At 49.5% G+C, this 21,171-nt stretch overlaps 1 protein-coding gene and 1 non-coding gene across 7 annotated transcripts in view; both read right to left on the bottom strand.

The window, feature by feature from the left end:
• The window catches only part of FGF1 (fibroblast growth factor 1), a 68,857-nt gene that overhangs the window by 13,490 nt on the left and 34,196 nt on the right, over positions 1-21,171 (bottom strand). For 3 of the 6 annotated variants that reach the window (XM_029051458.2, XM_029051459.2, XM_029051455.2), the window contains exon 2: positions 10,821-11,023. In XM_029051458.2, coding sequence (XP_028907291.1) covers positions 10,821-10,989 — 169 coding nt within the window. In that variant the 5' untranslated portion in view covers positions 10,990-11,023. Of the gene's footprint in view, positions 1-10,820; positions 11,024-14,791; positions 14,899-17,481; positions 17,505-21,171 lie in introns of those variants that run through there. The other 3 variants (XM_029051457.1, XM_029051456.2, XM_029051460.2) reach the window with 3 other exon arrangements.
• LOC114806689 lies at positions 17,566-17,703 on the bottom strand. The gene has a single exon (XR_003754751.1). It is a non-coding gene; the product is annotated as a small nucleolar RNA SNORA7 (small nucleolar RNA).

Raw genomic sequence — 21,171 nt, 5'->3', positions numbered from 1 at the left:
TAACACATGCAGCTGGGATAAAGTGAAAATCCAATTTCAGCCGAGCAGAGAACTCAGTGATGCAAGGGAGTCCCCAGGGCTGCAGACAGATGTCTGAGCGGTCCAGCTTGAGGGCGACCGAATTTCCAAGCCGCATCTCCTCCTCTCCATTTCCTCACTCCACCCGCCCCTCTCCTGAGCCTTCCCCCCCCCCCCCATCACCTCCCCCGGCCCATCCCCCAGCTGTCCAGATCTGCCCCACTGAGGGCCAGCGGCTTGGAAACCGGAGCTGGAACGAATCCGGGGGCTGTTATTCTGGGACTCCCCGGGGCTTCTCTGGATGGATTTAAACTTGTGGAAATCGCATTACTGAAGCAACCACCTCCACCTCCTCCTCCTCATCACAGTGCGATTCACATTTCTGGATTCTGTGGATGAGGAGACTCATTTTTCCAGGCATTTCTGGGACAACTGGGCGCATCTGTTTGAGCTGGACTTTGGAGCAGGGGATCCCTGTGTGCGGGGCCTAGAAATAATGGATCTGGGGATGGGGGGGGGCCTGGCTATGAGATGGGATACAGAAGGCAGGTGAGACCTGGACTCTGCAGCTGGCTGAGCAAGGAGGTCACATGGGCTCCTTGCCTCCTTCAGCCCTTCCCCTCCATTGGCAAGGACAGCAGGCCCTGATCCTGAATTTCCAGGACTCTAATTTCTTTGCCATCTTCTGATCTCCCCCTACCACTCCCTGTTCTGCAATGCCCTCTCTACTGTTTCCCCAAATCACATCCCTCCTTCAAAGCCTTCTAAAGGGCCACCTTCTCCAGGGGGCCTTCCTTGATTGATTTCTCCCACCTTTGCAGGAACGCCATCCCATCAGCCGTCCCGGCACTCAGGTGCCTACCTCACATCTCATGTGACTACCTTGTTATTTGTATTTACTTCTCTCTTTCTCTCTTCTTTCACTCTTAACTCTATTACTTTCATCCCTCTATGTACTCCTCCTCTAGACTGTAACCTCTTCCAGGGCAGGAGGTTTACCTTTCACTTCTCCAGTATGTTTCCCCAGTACATCGCTCTGCACACAGTAGGTGTCTGATAAGGGCTCTGCCCATGGTAGGGACATAATAATAATAATAATAGTATTTATTACTATGTTTATTCATTCAATCATATTTATTAAGCACTTACTGTGTGCAGAACACTATATAAAGTGCCTGGGAAAGTACAATGCAACAATACTATGTGGCATACACTCTACAAATACCAACATTATTATTATTATTACTTAGCACTGGGGTGGATACAAGCAAATCGGGTTGGCACTGTCCCTGTCCCACATGGGTTTACAATTTGAACCCCTTTTTACAGATGAGGTAACTGGCACAGAGAAGTTAAGTGTCTTGCCTAAAATCACACAGGAGACTAGTGGCAGACCCAGGATTAGAACCCAGGTCTTTCTGACTCTCAGGCCCGTGCTCTATCAACTTAGGCCATGCTGCTTCTCAGTACATGCTGTTCAAACTGCATCCAGTATACAAGAGATCCAATGCTGGAATCACATATCAATAAAAATGGAAAACACCAGTTTCAGGGACCTTATCAGCAGTATTTACTGACCGCTTACTGTATGCAGAGCAGTGTACTGAGCCCTTCCAGCCTACTGTCCACTCAGCCTGGCTGGCCGGGATCCCACCCGGTTCAGATGACTGCTTTTGTTATTCTGTTTTTACTTCTCCACAGAACCAACTCTTCTGCCATGATAATAGGCTGAAATGCTGGGTCTTCCCTCCCCTTCTCCCTGGCCCTCGTGGGCCGGCCCTGACCTGCCCACTCAGCCACTTCTCCCTTGGTCACTCCAGGGCCAGCCCTTTATCCCCTTACATCTCACAGGGAGGATTCCCTTCTAATTCTCCCAATGAATTCTCTCTCATCTAATGCATTTTCCTACCCCCATCGCTCCCCAGTTCTTTCTGCCTTTCCAGACTTGTGTCCTGTCCTCCAATCAATTCATTAATTTTTGCCCTTTCTATTTCCCTCCTTCATGTTTTCCCTATTTCTTCCTCTATTTCTTTTCTTTTTCACAGTATTTGTTAAGTGCTTACTATGTATCAAATACTGTTCTAAATGCTGGGGTTAGATACAAGTTAATTAGGTTGGACACAGTCCCTGTCCCACAAGGGCTTACCATCTACATGGAAGGGAAAATAGGAGAAGTGAGGAATATAGAAGTTAATTGACTTACCTAAGGTCATACAGCAAGCATTAGGCAGATCTGGGATTAGAACCCAGGTCCTTTGATTCCCAGGCCCATGATCTTTCCACTAGGCTGTTCTTTCCACTAGGCTGCTTTCTCACCCACTCCCTTTCTCACTCCATCTTCCTCATTGTTTCCTTCTTCTGAGGACCCGTGGCCACGTCCGGCTAAATTGGTTTCCGTTCGATGGGCCACTGGCCCTGGCCTGGCACACTCTGGGTTATGGCTCAGCCAAGGCTCAGGTGGCTCCCTGGTCTCTTTTGAACGAGGTCCCGCTGTTATAAGAGATGCCTGCATTGCTTGGGTTTCACCCCGGGCCTGAGCCCACTGTTGGTTAGGGATTGTCTCTATTTGTTGCCGAATTGTACTTTCTAAGCGCATAGTACATTAAGTGCTCAATAAAAACGATTGGATGAATGAATGAATGAAGAGGGTGGCAAGGAAGCTTGCCTTGGTGGCCATGTTGCTGGAACCACATGTCCCAGAAATCCTGACACGTGCCTTTCCCTTCTCAAAGATGGCTCCCTCCCCACAGCAGTAAGTCCCCAGTCAATCCTGATCCCTCCGATTGTAAGTTTGTTTTGGGCAGGGAATGTGTCTGTTTATTGTTGTATTGTACTCTCCCAAATGTTTCGTATAGTGTTCTGCACACAGTAAGCGCTCAGTAAATACGACTGACTGACTGCCCGATGGCTGGCTTAAGTTCCCAGATCCAGAAGAGAGGCCAAAGGAAGGCAGCTTAACCAGAGAGTGAAAGGGAAGGCTGACTGGGGGCCTGCCTTGCTGAGCTAGCTGGAGCCAGCCACAATGTCTCTGGGATAGCTAAGAGTGAATTTCCAAAACCTGCTCAGATCCCATGACGACCTCTGTTTTCTCCAAATACTATATTAATAATTAATAATTGTGGTATTTGTTAAGAGCTTATTAAGTGTCAGGCAGTGTACTAAACGCTGGGCTGGATATGAGCAAATTGGGATGGGCGCAGTCCCTGTCCCACGTGGGGCTCATAGTCTCAGTCCTCATTTTACAGATGAGATAACTGAGGCACAGAGAAGTGAAGTGTTTTGCCCAAGGTTACATAAAAGACAACTGGTGGAGGTGGATTAGATTAGATGGATTAGATGGACTGGAACCTATGACCTTCCGACTCCCAGGGATGTGCTCTATCTACTACGTCATATGAGTTGTGTGGATGATATTTACCCCACTTCTTTGTTCCTGGGCACGGGGTTGAGGGTTGACGCGCAGGTCTTCCCTAAAGCATTCATTCATTCATTCAATAGTATTTATTGAGCGCTTACTATGTGCAGAGCACTGTACTTGCCAGCTGACCTACCACATCCCAGCATTATGGCACATATGTACACATCTTTATACTTGGCTACCTCCCCTATCTGGGATTTATTTTAATGTCTGTCTCCCCAGCTAGATTGCAAGCTCCTGGAGGGCAGGGATTGTGTCTACTTTCTCTAATGCCCTTTTCCAAGCATTAAGTACAGGATGGGACTTAGTAGAAAAAGTGCTCAATAACACCACTGATCGGTCGAGCCTTTAGAAAACGGCTGGGGACAAGGGAAGGTCTAACCAGGCTCATCTCTCCTTTCTGGCTGGTGAGGCCCAGGGGCGGTCCAGGGGCCAGGTCACTCCTCCAGAACTGAGAGGGACCCTGCTGGAGCCGAAAGATGATGTAGGCGAGTGTGGGGGCTGGACTCACCCCTTTTGGGTGGGGGCAGAGCTGCCCAGGTGCCCTGAGTGGCAATTATGGATAGACGGGGAACCCTTGGCTAACTGTCCTTACACAATTGTGACTCATTGATCTAGCTCGGGCGGAGCAGGGCTTGATCTAGACCAAACCCAATGTGGAGGGATGCCAGCTCCCCCTTTCCGGCCTGGGCCGGGCACGGCCATCACACTCAGGGAGTGTGGACATAGCTCTTGTCCTCTGCCAATCTCCCTGGACCCTGCCAGGAGCCGTCGAGAAGCAGAGTGGCCTAGTGGGTAGAGTCCGGGCTTGGGAGCCAGTAGGTCCTGGGTTCTAATCCTGGCTCTGCCACTTGTCTACTGTGTGACTTAGTGCAAATCACTTCACTTCTTCGTGCCTCACTTACTTCATCTGTAAAATGGGGATTAAGACTGTGAGCCCCATGTGGCACAGGGACTGTATGCGAAAGGATTAGCTTGTATCAACTCTTATGCTTAGCACAGTAGCTAGCCCTCTAGACTGTAAGCTCAGTATGATAGATTATTATTATTAATAATATTCATATTTATTGAGTGCTTACCGTGTGCAAAGCACTGTACTAAGCATTTGGAAGAGTACAATATAACATCAAACACATTCCCTGCCCACAACTAAATAAATAAATACGATTATTGAGTGCTTACTGTGTGCAAAGCGCCGTACTAAGCATTTGGGAGGGTACAAGATAACATCAAACACATTCCCTGACCACAACGAGCTCATGGTCTAGAGGGGGAGACAGACGTTAATATAAATGAATAGATAAATAAATTACAGATATATACATATGTGCCGTGGGGAAGGGAGAGAGGATGAATGAGAGAGCAAGAATGAGCTCGTTGGGGGAGCGAATTTGTCCTTTTATTGTTATATTGCTTATTGTTGTACTGTACTCTCCTAAGAGCTGTACTCCCCTAAGATGCAATTTAATCAATTTAGCGCACAATAAACGCTAAATAAATATGACTTAGAGTAAGCTCGTTGTGGGCAGGAAATGTCTGTTTATTGTTCTATTATACTCGCCCAAGTGCTTATACAGTGCTCCGCACACAGTAAGAGCTCAAAAAATGTCATTGAATGAATGAACTTAACAAATGCCAGTTTAAAAAAAGCCAAAAAACCAAAAAAAAAGGATTTGAGGGGAGGGCAGAGTGCAGCCTCGACACTAGGCAGAAGAGGGCAGTGTTACTATGTCCTGGGGAGACTCTGGAGGTGAGGTCAGCAGGCGGGAAGGCCCGGCTTGGCTCTTCCCTGGACATTAATAATAATAATAATAATAATAATGTTGGTATTTGTTAAGCGCTTACTATGTGCCGAGCACTGTTCTAAGCGCTGGGGTAGACATAGGGGAATCAGGTTGTCCCACGTGGGGCTCACAGTCTTAATCCCCATTTTACAGATGAGGGAACTGAGGCACAGAGAAGTGAAGTGACTTGCCCACAGTCACACAGCCGACAAGTGGTAGAGCTGGGATTCGAACTCATGAGCCCTGACTCCAAAGCCCGTGCTCTTTCCACTGAGCCACGCTGCTTCTCTCCTCAGTTCTGCTCAGCTCATTCCCTCTTCTATGAAAGAGCTGCAACCCAAGTTCAGAACGTTCAGCTCTTCATTAGCGGCGATGATGCTACTATGGATGAATTTTACCCAGAGGCACGGGTGTGGAGAGCCGCCAGAATGTCCCGGCCACACCATGCGTGCACAACCGAGTGTCTTCTGTGCTTTGGAACGGGCTTGTGGTTTGCAGTGCCTGGTGTGGCTTTCAGTTGTGCTCGTGATCTCCCATCTCCTGCGGGGAAAGAGCCACCTCTTCATGGGTCGCAGCTCAGCAGGCCGGTCTGTCCGCTGCAGTTGTACCTCAGTTTTCAGCTGCATGCTGTATACTCTGAACGTGTCTTTCTTTCTTTCAGGATTCCCTCTGCTCAGTTGCCATTGTTTTTACGAGATGTTCTTCCCCTCGACTCTATTTATCGCCATTGTTCTCGTCTGTCCGTCTCCCCCGATTAGACTGTAAGCCCGTCAAACGGCAGGGACTGTCTCTATCTGTTGCCGACTTGTTCATTCCAAGCGCTTAGTACAGTGCTCTGCACATAGTAAGCGCTCAATAAATACTATTGAATGAATGAATGAATGCTTTTAGCAGCCCCATTTCGGCACACCACTAGGCAGCAGCGTGAGCAATAATAATAATAGTGGTACTCGTTAAGTGCTTATTATGTGCCAAGCGCCGTTCAAAGATTTAGGGTAGATACAAATTAATCAATTTAGACAGAGTCCCCGTTCCACGTGGGGCTCACACTCATAGTCCCCAGTTTATATATGAGGTAACTGAGGCCCAAAGAAGTTGTCACATGCCCAAGGTCACATAGCAGACGTGTGGCAGAGTTGGGATTAGAATCCATGTCCTTCTGACTCCCAAGCCAGTGCTCTATCCACTAAGCCATTCTTTTCAACCTGCAAACTTGTTCTGCCCAGTAAAGGTGTTGTGTGATGAGCAATGCTGCAGTGCTGATTAATAATAATAATAATAATAGTAATAATAATGTATTCATTCTGTGCTTACTATGTGTCAAGTACTGTTTTAAGCACCAGGGAAGATACAAGCTAATCAAGTTGTTCCACATGGGGCTCACAGCCTTAATCCCCATTTTACAGATGAGGTAGCTGAACCTTAGAGAAACTAAGCGACTTGCCCAAGGACACCCAGTAGACAAGGGGTTGGAGCCAGGATTAGAACCCAGATCCTTCTGACTCCCAGGCCTGTGCGCTATCCACAGGGCCAAGCTGCTCACCAGCCTGTGTGCCAAGACTCCAGTCTTGATCCTGCCTGGCCATTTGATGATCTCATGAGACAGGGACCCCGTCTGACCCGATTAACAGTGCTTAGTACAGTGTTTGGCACTGAGAAACCCTTATGTTTACAATTATGATTACTGAGTGTGCCTTTTAAATGACAGTCATGAAACTTTTTGAGAAATCAGATGTAATGTTGGCAGTTGGTCCGGTCTCACCCCTGTAAAGAGGATTTGAAGCTTCAGTTGACTGACAGATCTTCAGTGAGCCTGGAGTTCGATGCCACATCGGCACATCACTTGGACAACTGCCTTAAGGATGTTCTGGCCTTCTCTATTCTGTTTTCTACTTCGTAGTCCACAATAGAGCATGTCGGCTGATGCGGCAAAATTCAGGGACAACAGGAAGCTCTGGGTCGCACATGAAAAGCGTTGGTTCCTTGTAGGATTTTCTTAGTGCAAGCTGGCACAGAACCCTGATTTCTTCCAGCTAATCATCAACCCACAGTGCTGTGCTGGCTCTTTAGCACACTCTGGGGGCCCAAACGGTTCATTTTTGAGTCCAGTCCGGTCCCCAAGAAGGAGATATGGAGACCTCACCCTCTGCCTTTAGAAAGGTGAAGGGGATCTGGTGCTAATAATGTATTTGTGAAGTGCTTACTATGTGCAGAGCACTGTTCTAAGCCCTGGGGTAGATACAGGGTAATCAGGTTGTCCCACGTGAGGCTCACGGTTAATCCCCATTTTACAGATGAGGTAACTGAGGCACAGAGAAGTTAAGTGACTTGCACAGTCACACAGCTGACAAGTGGCAGAGCCAGGAGTCGAACCCATGACCTCTGACTCCGAAGCCCAGGCCCTTTCCACTGAGCCTTCTGGTGGGGTGGGAGTGCAGAGACCCACGAGGAGGCGTAAGGTGAGGCCACACATTGCTATCTCCCTGTACATTCACTTTTCCTGGCAGATTAAGAACATGGGCCTGAATGCCCCGGGGATTCCAGAAACTTGCATTCCGGGTAGAGCGCACGTGTGCTGGAAGTTTCTAATACCCCAAACCCAAATGGGTTGGATACGAATCCCCCAAAGATTTGGAAGGGGCTCCTGATATGAAACATTCATTTACTCATTCATTCAATCATATTCATTGAGTGCTTACTGTGTGCAAAGCACTGTACTAAGCACTTGGGAGAGTACAACAATAAACAGACAAATTCCCCGCCCACAATGAGCTTACAGTCTAGAGTGGGGAGACAGACATTAATATAAATAAGTTACAGATATGTACATAAGTGCTGTGGGGCTGGGAGGGAGGAAGAATGAAGGGAGCAAGGCAGGGCAATGCAGAAGAGAGTGGGAGAAAGGAAAAGGGGGGCTAGTCAGGAAAGGCCTCCTGGAGAAGATATGCTTTTGGTAAGGCTTTGAAGGTCGGGGTAGAGTATTTGTCTGTCGGATTTGAGGAGGAAGGGCGTTCCAGGCCAGAAGCAGGATGTGGATGAGGAGTCGGCAGTGAGATAGGTGAGATGGAGGCACACTGAGAAGGTAAGCCTTAGAAGAGCAAAGTGTGCAGGCTAGATTGTAGTAGGAAAGAAGCGAGGTGAGATAGGAGGGGGCAAGGTGATGGAGTACTTTAAGGCCAATGATGAGGAGTTTTTGTTTGATGTGGAGTGGAAGGGCAACCACTGGAGTTCTTTGAGGAGTGGGGTGACATGTTCTGAGCATTTTTGTAGAAAAATAATCCAGGCAGCAAAGTGAAGTATGGACCAGAGTGGGGAAAGACAGGAGACTGGGAGGTCAGCAAGGAGGCTGTTACAGTAATTCAGGTGAGATACAATGAGTGATTGTATTAACATAATAGCAGTTTGGATGGAGAAGAAAGGGCAGATTTTAGTGATGTTGTGTGTCCCCACCAGCTAAATGCTCCTAGCTGCTCTTCCATGCTCAGCGAGTTTGCCTTAGTCACTGAAAAACACTTCACCCAAATTAGTGTTCTTAATTGGTTCCATGAAAATAGGGTGTCCAATGAAGGATTTTAAACAAAATAGAGTTTCCTCTAGGAGATGACAATAAGTGCCCTAATACATTCCCAAGATCCAAAATATTGGTCAAAACAATGTGTATGTATTCAAAAACAGAGACAAAGCCCGGAGTTATATGATCAAATAGCGATGTACGTATGTATTACCAATAAAATATTTGTAATATAGGTACAAATGTAAAGATTCATTTTCCAAGTGTTCTCTTTCACACCTTTTTCAGTAAAAGGAAATCTTGTGCTAATAGACTAGAGATACCGTTATCTATGCTAAATAGCTGCCTTAGACCGTGAGCCCTATGAGAGACAGGGACTCTGTCTGATCTGATTGACTTGTATCTACCCTAGAGCATAGGACAGGGCTTGGCACATAGTAAGCACTTATCAGATACCATCATCATCATCATCAAATGGATCTGTCATTTTTTTTATACTAAATTGAAATGGACTCTATTCTCTCTTTTCAAGTCAGTCAAAATTACTCAAAGGTGGAGGAAAAGAGGAGGAAAGGAGTTTATACTAAGTAAACTTTGCTGTAAAATACAGAAGTGTCACCACTAAAGTAAGCTTGTTGTGGGCAAGGAACATGCCCTTTCATTGTTATATTGTATTCTCCCAAGCAACTTAGTACAGTGCTCTGCATACGGTAAGTATTCAGTGAATGCAATTAAATGAATAAAGAGCCCTAAAAGCAAAGTATTCTAACAGGGGATGTCCGTAGCTAAAGGTAGGAAAATGAAGGGCTGGTCAGTGGCCCCAGAGTGGTCTTGGTACCGTACCTCCACCAACCAGAACGCTGCCCGGGGTCGAGGTGGAGGAGATGGGGAAGCGGTCCATGGTACCAAGTAGGAGGCGAATTGTGGAGATTCTCTTAACACCCATCACCTTGCAGGGGCTCGGGCATTTAACAATAACAATTTTTACGGTATGTGTCAAGCACTCTTCTAAGTGCTGGGGTAGATTAATCAGGTTAATCAGGCTGGACACAGGCCCTGTCCTATATAGAGCTCACAGTCTAAGTAGGAGGAAGAACAGGTAATGACCCCCTATTTTACAGATGAGGAAACTGAGACTCAGAGAAGTTAAGTGATTTACCTCAGGTCACACAGCACACAACTGGCAGAGCTGAGATTAGAAGCAATGTCATTCGAGTCACAGTCTGGTGCTCTTTCCACGAAGCCACGCTGCTTCTGCAGCCAGTCTGCTGTGCTCCCCCACTGCCCCATTCCCTTCTCTGTCCCTGGGCCTGCCCACTCAGGCCAGGGCCATCTCTGCCTCGGGATACCCAGCAGTATCCAGCATGCCACTGGGCCCCGAGAGCAGCTTGCCTCAGTAAATGGGGGTCAACGGGCCAAGCCCTCAAGGCAACCCACAGGCCAGGACGTGCCAAGATTCCAATGCCGTGCCTTGGGGAGAGAAGCCAGGATCCGCCCCAGCCCGGTCCCCCACCCCAGCCCCCTCCCAGGCCCCAGCCAGGATCACGCTGCAGCTCTGAGGCCGCGAGGCAGGAGGATTTGGCAGGGGCCTCCACTCCGGGGTTGGCTAGAACTCCTCCCAGCCCCCGAGGGGCCGCACGTCTGGAGAAGCACTTTCCCGGTGGAGGGTGACCACAGCCCCACCTGCACGGAAGGGGGACGAGGCGCTGGCTAATTTATGATGTGCGGGTCCAGGACTGAATCCTGGAATCTCACTAACCCAACCCAGAGGATGCAGGACCCGGAGAGCCAGCTCCTTGGAGCCCTGGGCCTGGGGGCTGCCACAATGCTCCCCTTCCCGGCCGCCAGCGCCTCCAGCCTCTTCCGTTACACAGAGAGGGGGTTGGGGACTGGAACTGGAACCCGGTTCTTTCCGGCACAGTGTTGGGGTTAGGCTTTAATGTTGGAGAGGGGAGGATCTGACCTAGGAGGAAGCCACTGTTTCTCTCCCGGCTGCACAGGCCTCCCAAGCCCCCTCTGGTCTACCCATGGGGCAAAGGAAGCGCTGAGGAAGGAAGGGGGCAGAGTAGGCAGGGGGGCCAGGGCTTACTGTGCTGATCGCTCCGATCCCTGGTCCCGTCCACTTTACCGTCTGGCTGGATGCGCAGGAAGTAGCCGCCATTGCTGCAGTAGAGCAGCCTAGGCTTTTTGTAGTTGCCCAGGGGTAGGTCGAACTTCTCCATCAGGGCTGTGAACGTGGTGATTTCACCCTCCGCCATGGCTCAGCTGCTCCTGGGGGATGGGCCCTCAAGCCTGTAAGAAATTCAACAGGCCGGTAGCAGTCAGAGCAGCGGCAGCGGGGGTGGCCCGGGTGGGAGGCGGGTACGGGGGGGTGGGGAAGGTGCCGGGGTTGAGGGTGTGTGAAGGCGGGGGGGGGGGGGTTGCGGGGAGGCCTCCCAGCCCAAGGGCGAAGAAGGTGGGAGTCGAAGTATAGGTTCCCGGGAAGACTCCTCCAAGGTCGGGGGCCCCTCCCCACCCTCTCCACCACACAGTCCTCCCACTGCACCCTCCTCGGCCCTCGGAAGCTGTCTCTACAAACTGCCAGTCAGTCCTTTGGCGGAAGAAAATCACCAGCAGCCCCCCTGAAACTCCCTCAGACCTTCTCCGATAGCTAGGGTTTTAGTGGGCCCATTGTAGGGAGGGGAAGGGAAAGGGTAGGGAACATTAAGAGTGGAAATCACTGTACTTGAAAGCCCTGGACGGAACCCTTTAGAAGAAACTCTGTGCCAGAGGGAATTCACTATTCATTCAATTGTACTTACTGAGCATTTAGTGAGTGCAGAGCACTGTACTAAGTGCTCAGGAGAGTATAATATAACAATAAGCAGAAACATTCCCAATCAAATGTAGAAAGAACAACATATTGAGTGCCTTTCTCCAGGCTCTCCAGACTTCCTGAGAAGGATGAGGCAGGGACCGATATCCCCGTTGTTCAGGGAAAGAAACCGAAGCCCAGAGAGGCTAAGGGATTCGACGTGTGTGACACGGCACATTAGTGGTGCAGGGGTGCATCATTCTGATAGCTGACTCCCATAGGGTCAGCCTGAGGGAAAGCAGGATGCCCTTTGCCCTTCAAGAGGATCAGGACCCACTACCAAGGAGCTTAAAATCTCTAGATGCACTGACTTACTAGAGAGGAAAGGCTGGCAAGTTGGGAGAAAGAATCCCCAGAGGCTGAACTGTGAAGAGACTAGTATTGATCTAATGATGATGATAATAATGACATTTGTTAAATGTTTACTGTATGCTAAGCACTGTGGTAGATACAGGATAATCAGGTTCCACATAGGGCTCACAGGTTAAGCAGGAGGGAGAACAGATAATGGGTCCTCATTTTGTAGATCAGGGAACTGAGGCACAGAGAAGTTAAGCGACTTGCCCAAGATCACATAGCCTGTAGGTGGCAGAGCTGGAATTAGAACTTGGAGCCTCTGACTCCCAGGCCCGTGCTCACACACACACACACACACACACACACACACACACACACACACACACACAGTGGCCTAGAGAAAAGAACACAGGCTTGGGAATTAGAGAACCCCCATCCCCCAGCCTGCTAAGTAACCTTGGGCAAATCACTTAACTCCTCTGGGCTTCAGTTTCCTCATCTATAAAATGACATTTAAATTTCCTCTCTCTCTAGGACTCTGAGCCCCATGTAAGATAGGGCCTGGGACCAGCCTGATTATATTGTATCTAGCTCAGCTCTTTATACCTAGTATGCTTTCAACAAATACCACATATATTATTTTTTTCTTTACTTACACATGCCACTCACCCTTACCTGCTAACTCCTACTCTACTTTCACTCACACGACTCACACACTTGACTCACACATGTGCCTAGGTCTCACACTCTCATACTCTCACACTTTTATACGCACTGCTCACAAATACACAAGCACCCACTCAAACACACCTTCACACACAGGCACACGTGTTCACCCACTCAAACAAATCCTCTACATTCTTTCCTTGCCTCTGGCTTCCATTTTAGAGTGTCAGAGCCCTTGGGCACCTGGGCTTTCACTGATCAGTGAATGTCACAACCCCAGCTTTCACTGATCAGTGTCTTTCCCAGATAGAAGAGACAGGGAATTCTGGGTTAATTCTTAGAGAAAAACAATCCCCCTTCGGAGACAGAAAGCTGAATCCTCCTCCCAGCCTGTTCCGAGGGACAGGGTTGAGCTCGAAACGGAGAAATCCAGTCCTCGACTTCTGGAAGGTGCTCATCCACCATGAGAGCCAGCCCACGTCACCAATCCAAATATCTTCCCTGTAACCAGTGGATTAAATCACCGGGACTGAACGCTCAAGGCCAAGCTCTAGGGCAGTGTGTCTGACAGTGCTGTTTTCCTGCTTTAGCCATTTCGTCCCGGCGGCCTCCAGAAGCCTATTGGAATCTGCTGTGAAAGTTACAATCTCCAGACCTGGCCAAACTGCATTCTCTGATCCTCCCCAGCGGGCCCTTCCGAGGTTTGCGTCTCCCTCCTCCCTGAACTAGGTATTTGGAACTTTTCAAATACACCCATAGGGGCTGTTTGGGAATTAATAATAATAATAATAATAATTGTGGTATTTAAGTGCTTATTATGTGTCAGGCACTGTATTAAGTGCTGGGGTGAATACAACAAATTGGGTTGGACAGAGTCTCTGTCCCACACGGGGCTCACAGTCTTAATCCCCATTTTACAGATGAGGTAACTGAGGCACAGAGAAGTGAAGTGATTTGCCCAAGGGCACACAAGCAGACAAGTGGCAGAGCTGTGATTAGAACCCATGACCTTCTGACTCCCTGACCCGTGCTCTATCCACTACACCGTGCTGCTTCTCTACTATGCCGTACTGCTTCCCTGAACTTCCATGACGTCCTGTGAATTTTGGAAGGGGAGTACAACTGTCTTTCTTTCTTATTTCCTATCCCAACCCAGTGAGAAGACTATTTTATGATCTGGAGAACTGAAACCCAGAGAAATTAGGTCACTTGCCCACTGTCACACAGAAAGTTTATGGCCCAGCCAGAAGAAGAAAAAGGTTCCCTCTTGTGGTCCGGTCCCTTATCTCTCTCAGTCACTGTCTCTCTCTGCATCTCTGGGTTCCTCTCTGCATCTCTAACTTCCTGTGTCTCTGTCTCAGTGACTCTAACTCCCTCTCTGTCTCTGGCTCCCTGCTCGTGTCTCTTTTTCTCCTCACCTCACCTCTCCCTCAAAAACCATCGAGATCAAGTTACTCATTCGATCTAAATTCTGTCAGCCAACGGTCATCGTGAGTTCCGCTGGCTGTTTGCTTTATACTGGCTGACCTTGGTCCTTCCGGAGCTGGGCCTGAAGCCACAGCTGGCCATTCCAGGGTCCCTCCTCCCCGCCCACCACCCCAATCCTCTGTTGGAAGCAGGCTCCTGCCGGCCAGGTCCGTCTTAAGCAGCCAGAGCCTGCTTCCAGCTGCAGGTGTCCCGGGGTACTGGTGGGGGCTGAGAGAAGGGGGAAGGGGAATCTGGAGGGGAGCCCATACGATTTCCAAGAAAATAGCCCCAGCCCCGAGGGGTTGCCAAAACAGGGGTCTAACCGGCTTGACAAAGGTCCCCGACATGGGGCCGATTTTAGGCAGGTCCAGTTTCCCCAGTGCCCTGGGCATGAGATGGCTTCCTCGGGGACCCTGGCAGGCCAAGGTGCAGGTTCAATTCTCAGGCTCGGGGCACAGAAAGGTTCAGGTAGGTTGCTGCTCTGCCCCCCTGTAAAGTGGCAGAGGGTAGCCCCAGGATGTGAACTGTCCCCATCTGTCTTCCGCAGGGGAGAAACTTGAATCAGCCCGATAAGTGGGGCATGCAAGGCCTAACATCCCCTCAAGGGCCCTGAAGGAATACCCTGGCCATAGATGTGTGCGCACTTGAGAGAGACCAAGGGTGCCAAGCCCCTGCCCAGCCGTGAGGTTGCGGCCCCCCTCATCTTCCGTCTCCCTCCCAGGCCCCTTGATTCATTCCCCACTCAGAAACGCGGCGTGGGTTCGGGGAGAACTCACTTTTGTGCCAGCCAGAGTGCAGCCAGGAGCCGTGGCGGGAGGGGCGGCCAGCCGTTCTGCTACTGGGTTGGGTGCCCAAAGACGCCTGGGTCCTGGGAAGAATCTGCACCCGCTGAGCCTGTTCCACAGGTCAAAGCCTATTCTGAGCCTCGCGACCGGGCCACGGAGGCGAGCGGCCCCCGCCGGAGAGCTGCAGTCCTGCAGAGCCGAGGCCCAAAACGACTGGAGGTGGGGAGACGGGGGGAGGATCGGGGAAGCGAGGCCCAGTGGCTGTGGGAGTCAAAGTGCGGGCAGGGAGCCATCCTGGGTAATCACCTACCCGGCCGGACAATCCAGCCCAGTCCAGCCGGCCCGAACCGTGCGGAGCCTGTGAGACCAACTGGAGAAATCGCTTCTTTCGTGTCACATCATTCCTGTTTCAGGCTCTGGTTATTTTTAGAGCCCCTCCAGCCTGCCAGCTGCCCTGGACTTGGCCAGGAAGTCGAGTGGAGACCATTTTTCATCTCCAAGGTTTCTGTCCCCTCCTCTCTCTCTCCCCTCCAGTCTCCCGGATGCTGCAGGAGTTCTGTGGCTTTCGGGGTCCTCTCAGTATGGAGGGGGTGTGGCCCAATCCTCAGGCCCACCGAAGCCTACTTACTCCATGTCTGGCAGCAGGTTGATATGGCTCAGGATAGAAGCCTGACTTAATAATAATAATAAATTATAGCGATATTTATAAAGGACTCACAGTGTACCATGTACTGGGCTGAGTTCTAAGGTAGGTGCTGTGTAATTAGATAAGCCCCAGATCCTGCCCCCCATGGGGCTCACAGTCTAAAGAGGAAGGACAACAGGTATTTAATCTCCCCTCGCCAATGAGGTAACTGAGGCACAGAGAAGTTAAGTGACTTGCCCGAGGTCACACAACAGATAAGAGGCAGAGCCAGGATTAGAATCCAGATCCTCTGGCTCCCAGACCTGTGCTCTTTATGCTAGGACATGCTGCCTTTTAGGGCTGGATCTGAGAGGATGAGTTGAGAGATCCATCTGCTTGGGAGTGTTTGGGGAGAATAAAATGTCCAAACAGAAAGAATCTGGCCCCTAGGGAAGCAGGCCCAGAGAAAGCTGCCCGAGTTGTGTGGGGGATCTGAGGCCAGAGATTCCTGGCCCTCTGAGCCTCTCAGGTGGGCTGTCTTGAGGCACTCAACCTCCGCTGCCCCTGCCAAGCTCCCTCCTCCTCAGCTGCCGCCCTCAATGTTGTTCATCCCAACGTTCCTCTCCCCTTAAGCCTTCCAGGGGGCCCCCATCAAGGGCTCAGAAACAACAGGAAAATATTCTGACCTAAACAGTTGAGGGAAGAAAACAGATTGAGAAAGAGTGTGGCCTAGGGCATAGAACATGGGCCTAGGAGTCAGTAGGACCTGAGTTCCAATTCCGACTCCTCCTCGAGTCTGCTGTGTGTCCTTGTGCAAGTCACTTCACTTCTCTGTGCCTCAGTTACCTTATCTGTCAAAAGGGAATTATGACTGTAAGCCCCATGTGTCAAATCTGATTATCTTGGGACAGCAAAAGACAAGACCCCAGCACTTAGTACAAAGGATGGCACGTAGTAAGTGCGTAACAAATACCACTAAAAAACAAAGCAAACAATGGCAAAACAAACCCAGATGGAGCCCTAAACTGCTAAACTGCCAGCAGCAGCAGCAGCAGCAGCAGCAGCAGCAGCAGCAGCAGCAGCAGCAGCAGCAGCAGCCCTGAGAATATTAAGATGTCAAATCCTGTTTCTTCTCTCTCCCAGCAAATGACACTGAACCCACATGAATGATACTTTGAATCGACAGGATGCTTCATAAAGCCCTGCCAAAACTACTGCCCTGTTCCCCAATTCCCTCCCCCACAGCACTACCCCATAAAAACCAAGTTTGAAGGGGAACACAAGGGAGACAACAGGAATCCCACCCCCACCCTCCCGGCCACTGGGCACATGGAACTGTACTTATTCCCGTGATTACTTCCTTTGTGGTTCCATCATCAAAACCATTCCGAATCCCTCAATCCACACAATTATTTGGCAGTATTTTCAATAGTGCATGGCTTTATTTTAGGTGCTGTGGGATACCAAGAAGGGGAGATAAGTTTTCTTGAAAGATCTTGCAGCACTTATGTAGGTATCTGTAGTTTATTTATTTATGATAATATCGGTCTCCCTGTCTAGACTGTGAGCTCATTGTGGGCAAGGACAAGTCTTGTCTTATGTTGTCATGTTGTCTCTGAGTCATAGCGACTCCGTGGACACATCTCTACCAGCTCTTCTATATGGTACTCTCCCAAACACTTAGTACAGTGCTCTGCATACATTAAGTGCTCAATAGATACAATTGATTGGTTGATTAATTTGCACAACTGCCATTTTCACATCTTCCCTCATTGTAGTTGTATATTTATTAATAGACTATTATTTACTAATCTTTTCTAACTTATTAATATTTACTAATATACTATTAATAGATACTAATAGTATTTATTGAGTACCTACTGCAGAGGACCATGCTAAGTGCTGGGAAAGAATCTTGTCTTTTATGCCATTGAGTCATCTCCAACCCATAGTGACGCCATGGGCACATCTCTCCCAGAACGCCCCACCTATGTCTGCAATCATTCCGATAGTGTATCCAGAGAGTTTTCTTGGTCAAAATATAGAAGTGATTTACCTTTACTTCCTTCCACTCAGTAAACTTGAGTCTCCGCCCTCGACTCTCTCCCATGTTGCTGCTGCCCAGCATGGTTGAGTTTTGGCTTGTAGCAGATTGTCTTCCCCTCGCTAGCCACTGCCCAATCGAGGAATGGAATGGATATGCCTCTTCTTGACTATCCCTCCTGTAGCCGAGACTGGTAGAGTACTGGAAACTCTCCAGATGTGACCCTGAGAGGGAGGAGAGAATCTACAGGTGGAAATTTTTAGTTGAGGTCCCTGTCCGGTGTCTACCTCTCAATGTCAGGGGAAGGCAGGGGGTGCTAAGGCACTACAGAGTCCTGGGACATGCCTAAGGTCATGCACTCCGTGGTCCCCATACCACATCTCTGAGGTTCAAGGGTTCCTGTCAACATGCACACAGCTAAAAGCGATAATATCTTACGATCAATAAAGCGATCAAGGTATTTTTTGAGCAGAGCACTGTACTGGGCGCTTGGGAGAGTACAAGATAGCAGATATGGTAGTCATGTTCCCTCTCCACAAGGAACTTATTGTCTAAAGCATTTTGGTAGCATAATAGGAGGGAGTGGCGAACCTCTCCCTTTGTCAGGTGTTGTAAAAGCAGATGCCCTCTCCCGTTGGCTTGATGGTCACTCAGCCCCAGGGCCCTCTCCCCCGGAGCTTGCTGGAGTGAGGGTGCACCTCGCCATCCTACCAGGTAAGCAACAGCCCCCCACATGTGGGCCTGGTCACTCCTAGGGACACAGGAGACCTACACAGGGGCAGAAGGGAGTGGGCATTGCAGCAGACACAAGACTCTGGGAGGGGCAGTGTTCTGTGTCACTCAAACGCCCCTCCCACTGAGGAAAGACCAAAAGGGAGGAGAAAGTGGCCATGAAAAGCCAACATCTCTGTTTTGGGGGAAAGGACCACTCCTGAGAGTTGAGTTTCCCAAGCTCTTTGCCAAGAGGGAGCCCTGCTTTGCACTGGCCAACCGCCTGGGGCTGGGAGCAGGGTGCACTGGACAAATTGGCCTTCGTGGCTGGCAGATGGAGCTGGGAGCTGATGGAGTTGGGAGTCAGGGCAGGTAGTGGTGTGTGAATGGCCTTTAGATCAAGTCTTGACCCCAGAAAATCCTTCAAGCGGCCATCCCCCAGTGCATCCCCCAACCCCGTAAACCCTCCAAGGAACCAGTGGAAGATACTTAGTTTTTCCAGTAGCTGAAAAGCCTATGGCCAGGCAAAGCATATAAGGTTTGGAGCAGGTACAGAGAAGAAGAATTTAGAGAGGATCATCAGACTGATGGAGTAGCTTAGAAGGGCATATAAGATCTGGAAAAGGCAAGGAGAAGATAAATGGATAATACCACAGTTGTGGTATTTGCTAAGCACTTACTATGTGTCAGTCACTGTTCTAAGGACTGGGGTTGATACAAGATAATTAAGTTGGACACAATCCCTCTCCCTCATAGTTCTCACAGTTGTAATTACCATTTTACAGATGAGATAACTGATGCACAGAGAAGAGAAGGGACTTGCCCAGTATCACACAGCAGACAATTGGCAGAGCTGGAACTAGAACCCAGGTCTTTCTGTCTCCCAGGCTCGCGCTCTGTCCATTAGGCCGTGCTGTTTCTCTAAGACAGACAGATGGAGGCAGCTTCTCACAAAAGACAGGCTCCGAAGATGAGGCAAGATTAAGGTTGAGAGGGAGCATGATTGAAGTCCGCAAACCCCTCAAGGATGCGAGGGGGACGGAAGTGGAATTGCTGCTCCCCAAATCCCACAGCACGGGAATGCGGGGGCAGCTACTGATCCCTGGCTGTGGCCCACAACAACCACAACCACAAAGGAACACCTCTTCCCCAGCCCCCAGAGGGTGGCTAGCACAGTGGGTTCGGGCCCACGCGAAGATGGGTAGGATGAAAAGAGCAGCAGATTGAGAATGAGGAAGAGTTGGAATAGACCCACAGATCGGACTCACCTCTGTCTCCCTTTGGTGTCAATTAGGGAGACCTGAAGGCCCAGAGGAAGGAGAAGGTACTTGGGGAGCGTGTCCTTGGAACTCGTTTGAAATTCCTTAGTTTCCCTGAGGAAACTAGATTTCTGCAAGGGTTAGAGAGTTCTGCAAGAAAGTGGAGGTGGATCCTGTGTCCTTATTTTCTCTAAAGACTTTCAGCTCTGGGGATACGGCCCAGTTGGAGATGTTTATTTTCTTTTTCCTTTCCATTACTCATATTCCTTTCCCAGAATTGTTGTGTGTCCCTGTCGGGAGGTGGGACATCACCCTCTCCCCCTGCTGGTGTTTGCTGCACCCTAAGAGGGGACAAGGGTTCCGGGGAGGCCCGGCCACAGACTCCTGGTGCATCTTGGGAAAGCTCAGAGTCGCCAGAGGCTTGTCCGGGTCCTATTTGGGGCATTCGATCCTGCTCTGCGGTGGCCCAACAGCAGTGGGTCGAGGTTGAGTTTGTGTAGTCTTATTTTTATTCTGAGAGTCGGATGCCTGAGGTGGACTCCCCGATTGGGTAGCTCACTGGCCTGCTTTGAAATCAGTCAGTCCTTCAGTCCGTCGTATTTATTGAGCACTTACTGTGTGCAGAACACTGTACTAAACGCTTGGGAGAGTAGAATATAACATTATTAACAATATAACAATAAAATGTAACAATATAACGGACACACTGGTTGTCCACAATGAGCTTACAGTCTAGAGCGTTTGAAGCCGAGTCCTACGTTGGTTGGACGTGGCTTGTGGGCCTCACGTCTACCTAGCTGAGACAGGCTGACTCTAGGCTGAACCCAGTCAAGTTTGAGTAGGATTGCCCAGTCCCCTGAATCTCCTCTCCCCTATGTTGGGGGGTTTCTGCCCCGGGGGAACCTTCTCCTGCATAATCTGGCACTGTAAGCTTGGCCCGTGGAGATCTGGCCTGGGTCTGAACTGCCAGAAGGTGAGGTGATCAACAGACTTTTATCAGTCATTCAGTCAGTAGTATTTATTGAGCACTTTCTGTGTGTAGAACACTGTACTAAGCACTAGGGACAGTACAATACAACACCATAACAGGCACGTTCCCTGCCCACAGTGAGCTTACGGTCTAGAGGGTCTACAGTCTAGAGCTTTGAACTTGGCTTTAACATAACTGAAGCAAAATAGGAAACAGCATCAGTGGTTGAAACAGACACAACACAATGGACAGTCATGTACGCACTCATAGACAAACCACCATCAGCAGTGTCTTCATCCTCACCGGTATTTGAGTGCCAACTGTATTCAGAGCACTGCACTATGTGCTTGGGAGAGTACAATAAAGCAGATTTTGCAGAGATGTTCCATCCCCATAATAAGCCTACAGTCTACGGGACTTTTTAAAATATGAAGGACAACTGTATGTATACTCCAGGAGGAAAGATCTTCCCGCTTACATTGAGCATTTTGGGATTGGGTTTTGGAGCTTTCACAAGGGGTGAGGAAAGCTCTCCAGGTTCCTGTTCTTGAAACGGGGGCTGGCTCAAGGTGAGTGGAGGGTGAAACTGGGAACATGTCGACCAGAAAAGCCAGCTTCCAAAGCATCATCAATCACCACATCCGTTTCGACTGGATTAGGGCTGGAAATTAATGCACGGTTTCCCAGAGGTGAATCACTCTCCACAAATGTCATTTTTCAAAGACTCCTTGAGATTTTCCTTCCAGGGCCTCTACAAACTCA

This window comes from Ornithorhynchus anatinus, chromosome X1, assembly GCF_004115215.2.
Source record: "Ornithorhynchus anatinus isolate Pmale09 chromosome X1, mOrnAna1.pri.v4, whole genome shotgun sequence".
Lineage (NCBI taxonomy): Eukaryota > Metazoa > Chordata > Mammalia > Monotremata > Ornithorhynchidae > Ornithorhynchus > Ornithorhynchus anatinus.
This window is presented reverse-complemented; position numbering and strand designations above follow the sequence as displayed.